At 48.9% G+C, this 13,551-nt stretch overlaps 1 protein-coding gene across 1 annotated transcript; it reads right to left on the reverse strand.

Annotated features, from left to right (window-relative positions):
* Positions 1–7,912: 7,912 nt before the first annotated feature.
* LOC124482053 lies at positions 7,913–11,586 on the reverse strand. Its single transcript, XM_047042383.1, has 2 exons — positions 11,479–11,586; positions 7,913–10,841 (listed from the first exon to the last, which is right to left on the reverse strand). Exon 2 carries the CDS (start codon positions 10,211–10,213, stop codon positions 7,913–7,915), a length of 2,301 nt encoding a protein of 766 aa, XP_046898339.1. The 5' UTR covers positions 10,214–10,841; positions 11,479–11,586.
* Positions 11,587–13,551: the final 1,965 nt, after the last annotated feature.

Genomic DNA, 13,551 nt, shown 5'->3' on the forward strand with positions numbered 1-13,551 from the left:
TGGGCAGTCCACGGACCTGGTGATGTTAGGAGAGGGAGGGGGCAGAGAAGACCCACAGGTCTGGTGTTGTTCAGGGAGGGGGGTGGACGAGACCCACAGGTCTGATGCAATCCAAGGGGGGGGGGGGGGTTTGAGTTCTCCAGAGTTGAGAGCAGGTCATCTCGAGGTCCTGATGATATACGGGGTGGGGTCTTCAAGGGGAAGGGGAGAGGGTAAGACCACTCCTAGGTCAGATGATGTAAAGGGGCAGATGGGCTCCAAGGAGAAGGGGGCATCCAGTGAGAAGGGGGGGGGGGGGGGCAGAGTCTCCAGGGGAAGGGGGCATCCAGTGAGAAGGGGGGGGGGGGGGGGGGGGGCAGGGTCTCCAGGGGAAGGGGGCATATTATCCATAGTAAGAACTGTCCGGTCTGACTCGTCCTGAAGCAGAGAAGAGTTATGTTCCCAGCATCACCTTATCTCCCAAGTTGACACTTTTACTCCCATGAGCTGACTAGCTCATTGTGCTCACACCAGTCCCTGAGCGTCACAAACTCGCCTCCCAAGTCAGTTTGCCTGACATCTGCATTCTTGTCCACACACCAAAGTTACATTTCAATGTTTCTTATCTGTTACTTTATTAAATCAATTGATCACATTCAATATTTGTATCTTAGTTATTAGCATTACAAAACATGTGTGTTTACATATTCATATTAGATATTGATTGGTATAGCAGCATTGATCAGCAGTATAATGCTATCATTTCCTCACAATCCCTCCTTTGACACCACTATGTGGTGTCAACATTAAAACTGGATATTTTAAAGTTTCATGGATCCCTCCTTTCACACCCTCTAAAGGGTGTGACAACACAAATTCAAAATATACCAGTCTGGCAGTAAAGGCAAATCAGTTGTTAACTAGGTTAAACATGCGTAAAACACTTAAGCAATGAACCAAAATACAGTCAAACTAGATGTTAAAATGCAAAATCAGTCGATAACTAGGTTAAACATGCGCATATGGTCATCAAAACAGTCAAAATTTAATATTTTTAAAGTTTTCATGGATCCCTCCTTTCACACCCTTTAAAGGGTGTGACTACACAAATTTAAAATATTATGAACCTGTGTGAGCAAACAATGGAGGTTAGTTCAGATGAGCAATAAGAAACAGTCAGTCAGATTACAGGAAGATATATATGACTTTTTTTTTTTTTTCTAGAACTCACCCTCCTTTCACACCCTCTAAAGGGTGTGACGCCTTACGATCAGTCAATCTGTTAAACAGAACATTAAAAGAGTCAATACATGTAGAAAGAAACTGTTAATTCGGACAGGATATTTTAAAGTTTTCATGGAATCCCTCCTTTCACACCCTTTAAAGGGTGTGACAACTAACACAAAATTTAAAATATCCCGTTAAGGAACACAATGCTTAGAACGATAATAATGAGACTATGCAGCGTTATGGCCAAGTGGTGTGGACACACTGGACACAGTGGGAAAACCCTAATGATGTTATAGGGGAAAACCCACCGTCACTCCGCAGAGTGGACATTCGACATCCATGTACCCACGGCAGACCTGAACATACTCACAGGTCCCCTTCACCACATACATACAACTTTAGCCAAGCTTTTAGAATTGTAATAAAATAAATTTGAGAACATTGAATAACAATCAAACTGGACATTACTGATTAAGATATGTCCCAGTGTAAATAAGGACGTGATTAGTGAAAGTAAAGGGGTTCAAAAGATAATGCCGTGAGGAAAGAGAACATGGCCCTAGCGACAGCCGTCGCTCCAGTCCTGTCCACTTGTAGCCTCACAGAAACGCTCGATCTCTGAGTGAACTTCAAATTCCACCATTTCCTCCAGATAACACTGTGCCTGCTGCCCTGTTAAAGTATTTGTCAGTCTTCCAATCAGGTTCTTAGCGCAGGGTATGAAACAGCAGCTGCACATGATCAGAATGACTACCGTCGCTGTCACTGCCCCCACCACTGAGACAATAGTAGATGTCCATTTACCGAACCAGGACTGCAACATTGATGTGAAGTAGTTGTCCACTCCACTGTTCTCGGCCAGTTCCTTACTCAGAGACGTCAGTCCCTTCAATGCCCTGGATACGGAGCCATCTGGTGCAGTGTTGTTAGGGACAAATGTGCAGCACAGGGTTCCAAAAATCCTGCACACTCCGCCCTTCTCGGCCAACAACATATCCAATGCCATACGATTCTGCAGTGTCATGGTGCTGGTTCGGTCTAGCTGCTCGGCTAGTCCCCCTATAGCGACTCTAGTAAAGTTCACAAATCGTTGCTGATTGTAGTATATGTAATTTATCCACTCCATGTTTTTGTTTATCGATGGGAAGATGAACAGTGACTCAAAACCTGCCAGAATCGGATTTCTTGCCTTGTATTCGTCTGGAACTCCTCTTGGTACGCCTATAGCATCCATCCAGATACCAGAGTCAAATGATCCTTTAACTGCCCTTGTCTGTCTCTTGATGTGGCCAATACCTCTGTCTGCCAGCCTCTCGATCTCATCGGCCGTCCGTGGAATGGCATAGAATGGCATTACAAGCTGAATTGGCGCACACACTCCTGTCCAGTCATGAGGCAATATTGGATACAATGTCGTCCCACAGAGCCACCACACATCCGCTCTAGGATAATGCATTTCATTCAGAACGTCGAGTGTGTGTCCACTTGGTGCGTAAGTTTGGTTGCACTGTGTTAGGCGGCCGACATCAACGTGCCCTGACAATTTTCGAATGCAGGTGTATCTTCCATCATATGGGGTGAAATGGGGCGGCCTTGCCATGGGTACTGAGGGAAACAGCAGTTTGATAGTGGTGCAACCTTCTGGGTGTAGCTGGCTGAAAAGTTTCAACAGGCATTTGAACGTTTTTTCATCATCCCTCGGGGTGATAGGAAAAGGTACCGTTCCTAGTAGTGGCCTTGCGGTCCCGCAAGCCACACAGTTTTTAACTCTATGCTGTTCCGCAGTGTACATCATCCAGTCTACCCACTCATTTCTGTCGGCGTATCCTGTTTCAGCTACAATGGTGTCCTTGAGTGTGGTCTGTCCTGAGTTCTGGGCTTTGGTGCTGTCTGGAAATGTGTTCTTTGATATTATGATCTCAAAAGTTCTGATTGTGTCTTTTCCCTTTTCCTCCATTCCTAGACAGTAGCTTCCCCTATCTCCTTCGTAGGGATCTTTTAGGGTGACAAGCAGTGGGTTGCATGATGATTTAGGTTTGCAGTCCTTGGGAGCCTTCCCTCTGCTTATAGACAGTCTCTCCAGTTGGTTTATGTTTCCATTACTGACCCTTTTTAGCGCAGTGGCAGGCTTGTATCCCCAGTCATGTGGTCCAGTGTTCCATCCGATATCTCCCCATGAGCTACAGTGTGTGGTTATTCCCATGTAGATGTTTACTGAACTGTAGTACTCTTGACTGCCCCAATTGCATGGTAACATTTCGCAGAGGTCTACCTTCAGTGTCGCTGTTTGGCCCAGGGTGTATTTCAGGCTGCTTAGGCACTCAGTGGTTGTTTTGAGACAACCCATGGTGCAGACGAGCAGTCCCCAAAAGCACAATCTAGACATATTGATGTGTTGCCGCGGAATGTGTGAAGTGAGGAAACCGGTTGGGCTAGAAGAAGTGTCGTATGATTATTAAGCATATGATGAGTACGTCCACTTTTTCGATCTGGACTGCAGCTCTGTCTCGTTCTGTCCTCTTCCTTAAACTTCAGGTTTGTCGGTGGGTTTGTCTTCAAGGCAACACAGATCCTTTCTAACTTCCCCCAGAGTGCGGGAGGGGGCCTCCGCCGATGCACAGTGTGTGAGGTGATGCCAATGATCTCCGTTTTTTCCTCTGACTTTCAAAGCGTGGGAGGCACGTTCTGTTACCTGCCACGGACCTGTCCACCGAGGTTCAGTCCACTTTCGTTTGTGTACTTTAACTCTCACCCAGTCTCCAGGCCCTACTGCTGTGTCCTGATGCTCGTCTGCTTCCTGCTCGGCCTGCCGCACCTGTGTGGACAAAACGTTGGTAAGGTCCGTCAGTGCTTTCATATACTCAGAAGCCTCTATCTTCCATAAGTCTAGAATTGGGCCCCTGCCCCCATCCCTAGGCGGTCCTGGCATGGGTCTCCCAGTCAGCAATTCATGTGGGGACAAGTGTGTCTTTTCGGATTGGGAACTTCTCATTGACATTAGGGCTAGTGGTAGGGCATCCACCCATGACATCTTGGTGCCATAGCAGATCTTAGCAGTCTTCCGTTTCAATGTTCCGTTCACCCTTTCTACTATTCCTTGTGATGCCGGATGGTATACTGCCCCAAAGCTGTGTGTTATTCCCAACTGTTGCTCCACTTTTGCCAGGTGTTGGCTTGTGAAATGGCTGCCGTTGTCTGATCGGATTCTTGCTGGGACCCCATATCTGGGTATGAGTTCGTTTTTTAACCATTTGATCACGGAATTCGCGTCTTCTCGTCTTGTGGGTATTGCCTCCACCCACTTTGTGAATCTGTCCACCATCACCAGCATGTATCTGAAACCTCGTACTATGTTTTCTGCCCCCATGTCCGTGTAGTCTATGCATATTTCTTTAAACGGGGCCTCCGGAACCGGGAATCTCCCCATTGGGCAGGTGAAGGTTTTCTTGTCATTAAATGCCAGGCATGTGTCGCATTCGCGTACATAGTTCTCGACCAACTCCTTCATGTACGGATGCCACCAGTCTGTCTCTATGGTTTTTGTGGTTCGTCTTCTGCTTTCATGGGCTGGTCCATGCGCTTGCGCTGTCAGTATTGTCACTAATTTTGCCGGTGCTACTAATCGTCCGTCGTGTGCTCTCCACAGTCCATCTTTTTCTGTAGCTCCTTTGTGTATCCACTGGCTCTGTTCGTACACTCCTGCTTCCTTTTGTATCTCCACTAGGTCTTGTGTGGTCAGGGCTGGTCTGATTGGCTCGGCCAGACACATCAATTGCTTGGTGTATCCTCCTGCCATTTTGGCTGCTCTGTCGGCCGCATCATTTCCTTGGGCAACATGATTATTGCTTTTTTGGTGTCCTGGACATTTCATTATGGCTACCCTAGTGGGCAGCAGTACTGCCTCGAGCAGTCTCTTAAGAGTCGTGGAGTGTCTGACGGCGGTTCCATTGGTCGTAAGAAATCCTCTCCTTTTCCACTGTGGCCCGTCTACATGCACTGCTCCATGTGCATAGGCTGAGTCGGTGTAGATGTTTACGGCTTTCCCTTGGCTTAATTCCAAAGCCCTTGTGAGCCCGTGGATTTCTGCTAACTGTGCCGATGCTGGTTGTGGAATGATTTCTGCTTCCCAGGTAGTGTGATTGTTCCATTTGCCAGTTCCTTCCTGCTGAACAACTGCATAGGAGGCCACATTTCCAGTGTTTCCCTTGTAGCAACATCCGTCGCTAAACAGTGTGCTGTCCGGGTCTTTTAGTGGTGTGGTGGTAAGATCGGGTCTTATCTTCAGATCCTTCTGAGATACATATTCACAGTTGTGTGGTATGAGTTCAGCAGGATCCAACTCAGGGGCCATGTTGATGTTTCCAGTCTCATAGAAAATGTGTGGTTTTGTCAATGTCCCACATATTTTTGCTTTTCGTACTGCAGAGATGGTGAAAGCCCTTGAGGTAAGAAATGACACCACCCCATGTGTTGTGTTGACTTTTAGCGGGTGGCACATGACAATGTGTGCTGTCTTTTCGATGGCCTTGGCTAAAGCCGTCAGGTGTCTGCCGCACCCTGTTTGTCCCATTTCTACATTACTAAGTTTTGAACTGTGATACATAAGTACTCTTCTTTCTCCCTCCTTTCTCTGAAACAGAACTGCCGTAACAGTACCACCTGTTTCAGAAACATCCAGATGAAATGGTTTTGTGTAGTCCGGGGGACAGAGGTGTTCGGCCTGTCCCAGTGCTTGTTTGGTGCGGATAAATGCTTGCTCGGCCTCTGGTGTCCAGACGAGTACTTGTTGGTGTTCCCTGATTCCGGCGGTGTTGAGTATGTCCCTTAGTGGTTGGGTTAGCGACACGTAGTCAGGGATGTGGTTTCGGCTGTATCCGGTCAATCCCAGAAATGCCAGCATGTGTTTGACAATTGTTGGTTTCCCATGGTTCAAAATGGACTCCTTTTGTGAGCCTGTTAGTGTCATGCTGTTGGCTGAGATCAATCTGCCCAAATACGTGACTGTTCGTCTGGCAATCTGAGTTTTTTCTTTCTTCACCTTATATCCTTTTTCCGCCAGCACTGTCAGCAATGTTCGGGTTGCTTCGAGGCACTGCTCAGCCGAGGTCGCTGCTAGTAATAAATCATCCACATATTGGATAATTACTGTCCCTTGTGGCAGGGTAATGTCTGACAGGTCATCGCGCAGCACTAAGTTAAAGATTCCCGGGGAGTCCTTGTATCCTTGTGGCATGCGGTTGTAGGTGTATCGCCGTCCATTGTATGTGAATGCAAACCAGTCCTGTACTTCTTGACGCAGCGGGATGCAGAAGAAAGCGTTCGCCAGATCTATGACTGAGAAGTGGGTTTGTTCTGGCGACAAATTCATGAGCGAGACATAGGGATCTGGTACGACCAACAGTCGCGTGTTTGTTACATCGTTGATTGGGCGGAGATCATGCACCATTCTCCATCCTTTTCCTCCTGCTTTTGGTACTGGCAGTATTGGTGTGTTCCATTGAGAGTTTGACGGCCGTATCACTCCAGCTGCTAGCAACCCGGCAATGGTCTCGCCAATCCCTTCTATCTGTTCTTCTTTGAGTTTATATTGGGGACGCCAGATTGGTGTGTCAGATGGATTCTTCAGTGTCATCCCAATCTCGCTGGTCACCCTCCCTACATCATATGGTCCTGTTGTCCACAACTTGTCTGGGACATCTTTTAGATAGTGGTCCGTGTTTGGGTGATTTGTGTGTTCCCGTCCATGGTCCCTTTCCAGCTCCACTTCTTCCATATCTCCTTCGTTGTCTTGTGTGTCAGAAATTCTCCACATGTCTCCTGCGGCGTTCACATGCAATTTTGGTGCTGTTGTGGGCAGCCATGTCATCGTCAGTGCTTTTTTCACCATTGGACCGAGACACCTTGCTTCTCCTCCTGCTGCAACTGATAGGGTGATGTGGGGCACAGATTCAGTGGTCAGTGTGTACCATGCCATCTGGTCAGGTGTTAGTTCACAATATGCTGCGACTCCTTCTTTTCCCACATATATGTCTCTTGATCTGATTGTCTCTGTTTTTCCCTCTTTGTGTGTCTGCCACGCCTCCTGATATACTTCGTCTGGTGCCCGTAGATAGTTGTATGTGCAATGTGGGGGGTCCGGGGGCGGTCCGTATGGATGTAGTTCATTGATCCATGCCTTCCAGTCCATATAGGTTTTGAGCGCTCCTTTCGTTTCTCCTGGCGGAGACAGTCTTGTCCAGTATATTTGCGTCATTTCTGTCATTCCTACTGGTGTCTTTGTGTTAGTGCCCATGAACAGTATCCTCTGGCCATCACTGATTGTTTTTGATGTTTCTACTCCTGGCATATACAACGCCAATCCTTTTGTGGAGCAGGTGATGGTAACTCCTATTTTCAGCAGCAGGTCTCTCCCCATCAGGTTCATGGGGCATTTGGGGGCATGCAGAAATGAATGTGTCAGTGTTTGTGAGCCGACTGTGGTGATTAGTGGCTGGGTGTACCGCTGTTCTTCGCTTTGTCCCGAGTATCCAACTGTTCTGATGGTTTTAGAAGAGAGTGGGGTTGTCCCTTTTAGATTGTTCAGGCATGACACTGCCGCACCTGTGTCCACCATCAACTCCACTTTTTCTCCATCAATCATGCAGGTGACCATTGGTACTTTACTGGCTTGGATGTCACCTGCAGTCGGATCCTCTGGGCCTCCTCATTGGTCGCCATCCCACTGGTCCAGGGTCCATGTCGCGACCGGCATCTGTGTCGCATTCGGTGGCTGAAGCAGAGGCAGACCCGCTGGTTGCTGAGTTTGTTGCGGCTGTGGTACCTGTAGGTTCAGAGTTATTTGGCCTCTACCTCCTCCTCTCTTGTTGTAGCCACCTCTTCCTCGTTTGTTCTGGCCTTGAGGGCATTCCCTGGCGAAGTGTGTCGTCTCTCCACATGTGTAGCACGCTCCTCGCTGGCCTCCTCGTCCGCCGCCTGTAGGGTAGGCATATTGAGGGGCATTTTGTGGAAACGCCGATGGATACTGATATTGGGGTTGGGGGTATTGGGGTTGGGGTTGTTGGGGACGAGGGTATTGTGGTTGAGGGGGTATTTGGGGAAGGGGGTATTGAGGTTGTGGGGGAGGGTGTTGTGGTTGGGGAAGAGGGTATTGAGGTTGTGGGGGTTTTGGTCGCACTTCCACTGCCATTTGCTCAAACAGAGGTTCTTCCACTATCATTTGTGTCTTGGTAGCTTTCTTCTTCTCATTGGCCATGTCGTGTCTATCTGCGACCCGACCCCTCAGGAGCTGTCTGTTCATGTCACTGTCTTTCAGACATAGTTCTTTTTCAGCTTTATCATGCTTCTTTTGGTAATGTATAAGGTAGTTTGTCCATTCAGCCACAGGTTTGTAGGTCAGACCCACCACGTCCTCGAGTTCGTCTCGGACGGCTTTCGGGAGTGCTCTTACTACTGCAGACTTCCAAAACAATAATTGGCCTTTAGTGACATCGTGGCGTTCTCCAGTTCCTTCCAACCACACATCCTCAGCTCTTCTGAGAAATGCGTGCATCTTCTCTCCAGGCTCCATTTCCAAGCTTTCCAGGGCTGCCAAGCTCTGCTCTTGTGGGTAGATGTCTCTTATGGCATCCCAATATCTTCCTCTGGCATTGTTGAACGGTTCTCTGTCGTCATCCCCCTCGCATTTAGCCTTCTGGTCGATAGTTCGAACCTTCACTTTCCCATCCAGTCGTAAGATGATGGCTCGGATGTCTCCCATTGCCAGGCGGTCTTGTGCCGTCAGCTTCTCGAAAGCCCTTATCCATTGGGCTCCTCCGGCCGACAGTGGAGGAAGTACAGTGACTAACTCGTTCATGTCTCTATGGCTCCATGGTTCGTACCGGGCTGCCCCGCCTGCATCCAACAGCAGTGGGCATTGGAACTGGCTGTTGTCGCTCCACCCTCCTTTGTGGGCCTGGTGTGACCTGGTTCTGGCGGACATTCCTCTTTGATCTACTTCCATTTCTTTTCCTGTTATTATTACAGAATCTGTCTTTTCGTGGCGGCTTTTCCTCTGGTTCCGCTTGTATCTCTCCTCTTCTTCAATTCTTTCCAGTTTTTCTTCCAGCACCCTTCGTTGTTCGTCTGGGATTTCTTCACACTCCCCTTCAATCAGGCTGTCCTGGTCAAGTTCATGGCTTGCGTAGCCAGTTCTTCTGGGAATGCTGGACTGGCACAGGCTACTGTTTAGGTCAGGTTCATACCCCGTTCTTTGGGGAATGTCGGGCTGGCTGTAGTTGCGAGGTCTCGTTTGGCTGTTTAAAGAGGCTGGGGCTGGACGTTCTCTTGATTCGTTTTCTTCCCTCCTTTCTTGCTCCATCATCGTTGCCTGTGTTTTGATGATCCTTTCTCCCAGTATTGATGCCATTTCTGTCAGTTCTTCCACTGTAAGATCATCTGGGATGTCCGTGCGTCTCCCGTTGACTTCTAATTCAAGTTTTCCCGACTTGACCTCGAACACTGGGGCTTGGGTAAATGGATTGTTGGATGAATAAGGTGGGGGAGCTGTAGGGGCTTTTGGGGTCTCCTTGGCGTCTGGAGCTGTTGGAGTTATTGCCTCTGTGATGTCTGGGTACAATCTTTTTTCACTTATTTTTGGCGGCAGGTGGGTTGTTATTGGTTGATTTTCTGGGATGGTCAACATCATTATTAATTCTGTTGCCCTTGCATGTTTCAGCTTAGCTTGTTCATAGGCTCGCTTGCTTCCTCCTATCTTGTGGCTGCCTGCCTTTTCCCATTCATTTTTCTTGGAAATCATCTCTTGTCTCTCAAATTCGGTTATTTTCTTCCTGTCATCCAATGTTACTTCCATTACATTTCCCAGAATCAGTCCCCTCCTTCCCCAATCCAGGTATAGATGCTCAAATGTCTTGCGTTTCTCCTCTATCTCTTTCTTGGAATTGGTGGCTTCCAGCCTTCTCCACATCACATCCTTTACTGCCTTCAAGGTGGTTGGTCTGGACGCCATCCTTCTCTTCTCCTGGTGTTTCTAAGTCTGGTGTCAGTCAGATCAGGCTTGTGTCAGGGTAAATTCTGGATACAGTCAAGTCAGTGGTGTTGCTGGATAGTCGAGTCGGTCTAGTTGGATACAGTCAAGTCAATTATGTCCTCTGGTTCAATGATGAACTCAGCTCTGACCCAATTGATTGTCTTCCTGTTGCCTTCAATTGGCCTCAGCCTCTCCAGCAATGCTTTCTGATCGTCAGTCCGCCTCCCTGGTAGTTCCTCCCAAGCTTCCTTTATCTCCTCGTGCTTTGCACGTTGCCGTGGACGTGACTTGTCTTCAGGTGATTCTTTTCTGCCTGGCCAGTGCTTCATATGCCAGACGGCCTTGTATGTCACACAGATTCTGGTTATCCACTTATCCGGGCGAGCCTCGACTTCACTCGTTGTTGTCCCTCGCAGATATTCTTCCAACGTTGGTGGTTCAAAGAAGGCGTCAAAAGTTTTCGAGTGTGCGCTCTTGTGGAGCTTCTCCACGATTGGCTGCAAGTGTGAAGGTTTGACTATAATTTGTGATGCCAGCTTCTCGAAATATTCTGCTTGTGCTGGATACTGTTCTTTTATTTCCTCCTTGTTTATGCACTGCAGCGATCCTGCAAACACAAGTTTGTATTCTTCCTCAGTTAATGCCACTCTTCTGTTGGTTGTGGGGTCTTTTTTACCGCTGCCTTCTTTAAACCCAGTATCTGGGTTGACCGTGTATTTGGTCTGCCACCAGTCTAATATTTTATAACCTGGCCTTAATTCAACGTGCGATGGACGCCACTTCATTTGTCCTCTCCTTAAAGACACATAAACATAACTTTTTCTTGTTTGAAACAGACATAAAACAAACATGACAGATACATATAGGCAACATAAGGCAAACATAACAGACACACACAGATAGCAAGGTCACGTCTGACCATAAATACTTGTTGTTCCACCACTGGTTGGAATCAAACAATAACAGCTGTAGTAATGCCATGTACCACTAGTCGGAGCCAGACAAAATAGAACTGCAATAATATAATCCACCACCAGTCGGAGCCACAGACAAAACACAACTGCAATAATATAATCCACCACCAGTCGGAGCCACAGACAAAACACAACTGCAATAATATAATCCACCACCAGTCGGAGCTCACCAACCACCCAACTGCCACCAGCCGGATCCAGGCTAGTAACAGCTGCAACCCACTGTCACCAGTCAATGCCAACCACCAAAATAATTGTAATAGCGCTTACCTGTTGCTGGTCGTAGCTGTGGGTAGAGTCTCAAAGATCCACACATACACATCAGTATTAGAGAGAGAGAGAGAGAGAGAGAGAGAGAGAGAGAGAGAGAGAGAGAGAGAGAGAGAGAGAGAGAGAGAGAGAGAGAGAGAGAGACAAGGAGTTTAGTTGGCACCGGTAGGTCTCAGCTCCTTGACCCGAGAGAGGTAAAGAGAGAGAGAGACATAGAGAGAGAGAGAGAGAGAGTGTGTGTAGTGCAAGAGAGGGGAGGGGAGGAGAGGGGTGGGGAGGTGTGTGAAGGGAGAGAGTGTGTGAGAGGGGGGTGTGTGAGAGGGGAGGGGTTGGAGGGGAGGGGTTGGGAGTTGAGGGGAGGTGTGTGAAGGGAGAGAGAGTGTGTGAGGGGGGGAGGGGAGGGGAGAGAGGAGAGGAGGGGATAGGAGAAGAGAGGGGAGGTGGGGAGAGCGAGAGAGAGAGAGAGAGGGCGAGAGTGAAAGAGTGTGTGAGAGGGTAGGGGTTGGAGGGGTAGGGAGTTGAGGGGAGGTGTGTGAAGGGAGAGGAGAGGAGAAAGGAGAGGAGAGGAGTGGAGAGGGGAGGAGAGGAGAGGGGAGGTGGGGAGAGCGAGAGAGAGAGAGAGGGCGAGAGTGAAAGAGTGTGTGAGAGGGTAGGGGTTGGAGGGGTAGGGAGTTGAGGGGAGGTGTGCGAAGGGAGAGGAGAGGAGAAAGGAGAGGAGAGGAGTGGAGAGGGGAGGAGAGGAGAGGGGAGGTGGGGAGAGCGAGAGAGAGAGAGAGAGGGCGAGAGTGAAAGAGTGAGTGAGAGGGTAGGGGTTGGAGGGGTAGGGAGTTGAGGGGAGGTGTGTGAAGGGAGAGGAGAGGAGAAAGGAGAGGAGAGGAGTGGAGAGGGGAGGAGAGGAGAGGAGAGGAGAGGAGAGGGGAGGAGAGGGGAAGAGAGGGGAAGGGAAGGGAGGGGAGGTGTGTGAAGGGAGAGTGTATGAGAGGGGAGGGGTGAGAGGAGAGGAGAGGGGAGGGGAGAGGTGCGAGGGGAGAGATACACATTATTAACCCAACAATGCTAAGAGATAGCGAGAGAGAGAGAGAGAGAGAGAGAGAGAGAGTTTGTCTAAAATGCGCCATGCTCGAACCTCGGCATGGCCCCATCCCGACAATGCAATAGAGAGAAAGGGAGAGAGAGCAAGAAAGGGAGGGATACACATTATTAACCCAACAATGCTAAGAGATAGCGAGAGAGAGAGAGAGAGAGAGAGTTTGTCTAAAATGCGCCATGCTCGAACCTCGGCATGGCCCCATCCCGACAATGCAATAGAGAGAAAGGGAGAGAGAGCAAGAAAGGGAGGGATACACATTATTAACCCAACAATGCTAAGAGATAGCGAGAGAGAGAGAGAGAGAGAGAGTTTGTCTAAAATGCGCCATGCTCGAACCTCGGCATGGCCCCATCCCGACAATGCAATAGAGAAAGGGAGAGAGAGCAAGAAAGAGAGAGAGTCTGCTCGTGAAATGTGCCCTGCTCGAACCTCGGCATAGCCCATTCCAGCAATGCAGTAGATAGGGAGAAAGAGAGAGAAAGCAAGAAAAAGAGGTTTGCTACTCCTTAAATCTCCACAAACATATTATTTACGTCTATCTCAAACAGCCAGGTGCTCCCGTCACAGTGCCGCATTCTGCCGGACCCCACCTCGTTTTCCAATAGACACACTTAGAAACAGCCAGGTGTTCCCGTCACAGTGTGACCACTGCCAGGCAACGCCCCGTACCACGTAGAAACTGCCGAGCGCTCCTGTCACAGTGCCACATTCTGCCAGACCTCACCTCGTTTCACAATAGACACAATTAGAAACAGCCAGGTGTTCCCGTCAGTGTGACCACTGCCAGGCAACGCCCCGTACCACGTAGAAACTGCCGAGCGCTCCTGTCACAGTGCCACATCTGCCAGACCCCACCTCGTTTCACAATAGACACAATCAGAAACAGCCAGGTGCTCCCGTCACAGTGTGACCACTGCCAGGCAACGCCCCGTACCACGTAGAAACTGCCGAGCGCTCCTGTCACAGTGCCACATCTGCCAGAC

This window comes from Hypomesus transpacificus, chromosome 19 (genome assembly GCF_021917145.1).
Source record: "Hypomesus transpacificus isolate Combined female chromosome 19, fHypTra1, whole genome shotgun sequence".
Classification (NCBI taxonomy): Eukaryota; Metazoa; Chordata; class Actinopteri; order Osmeriformes; family Osmeridae; genus Hypomesus; species Hypomesus transpacificus.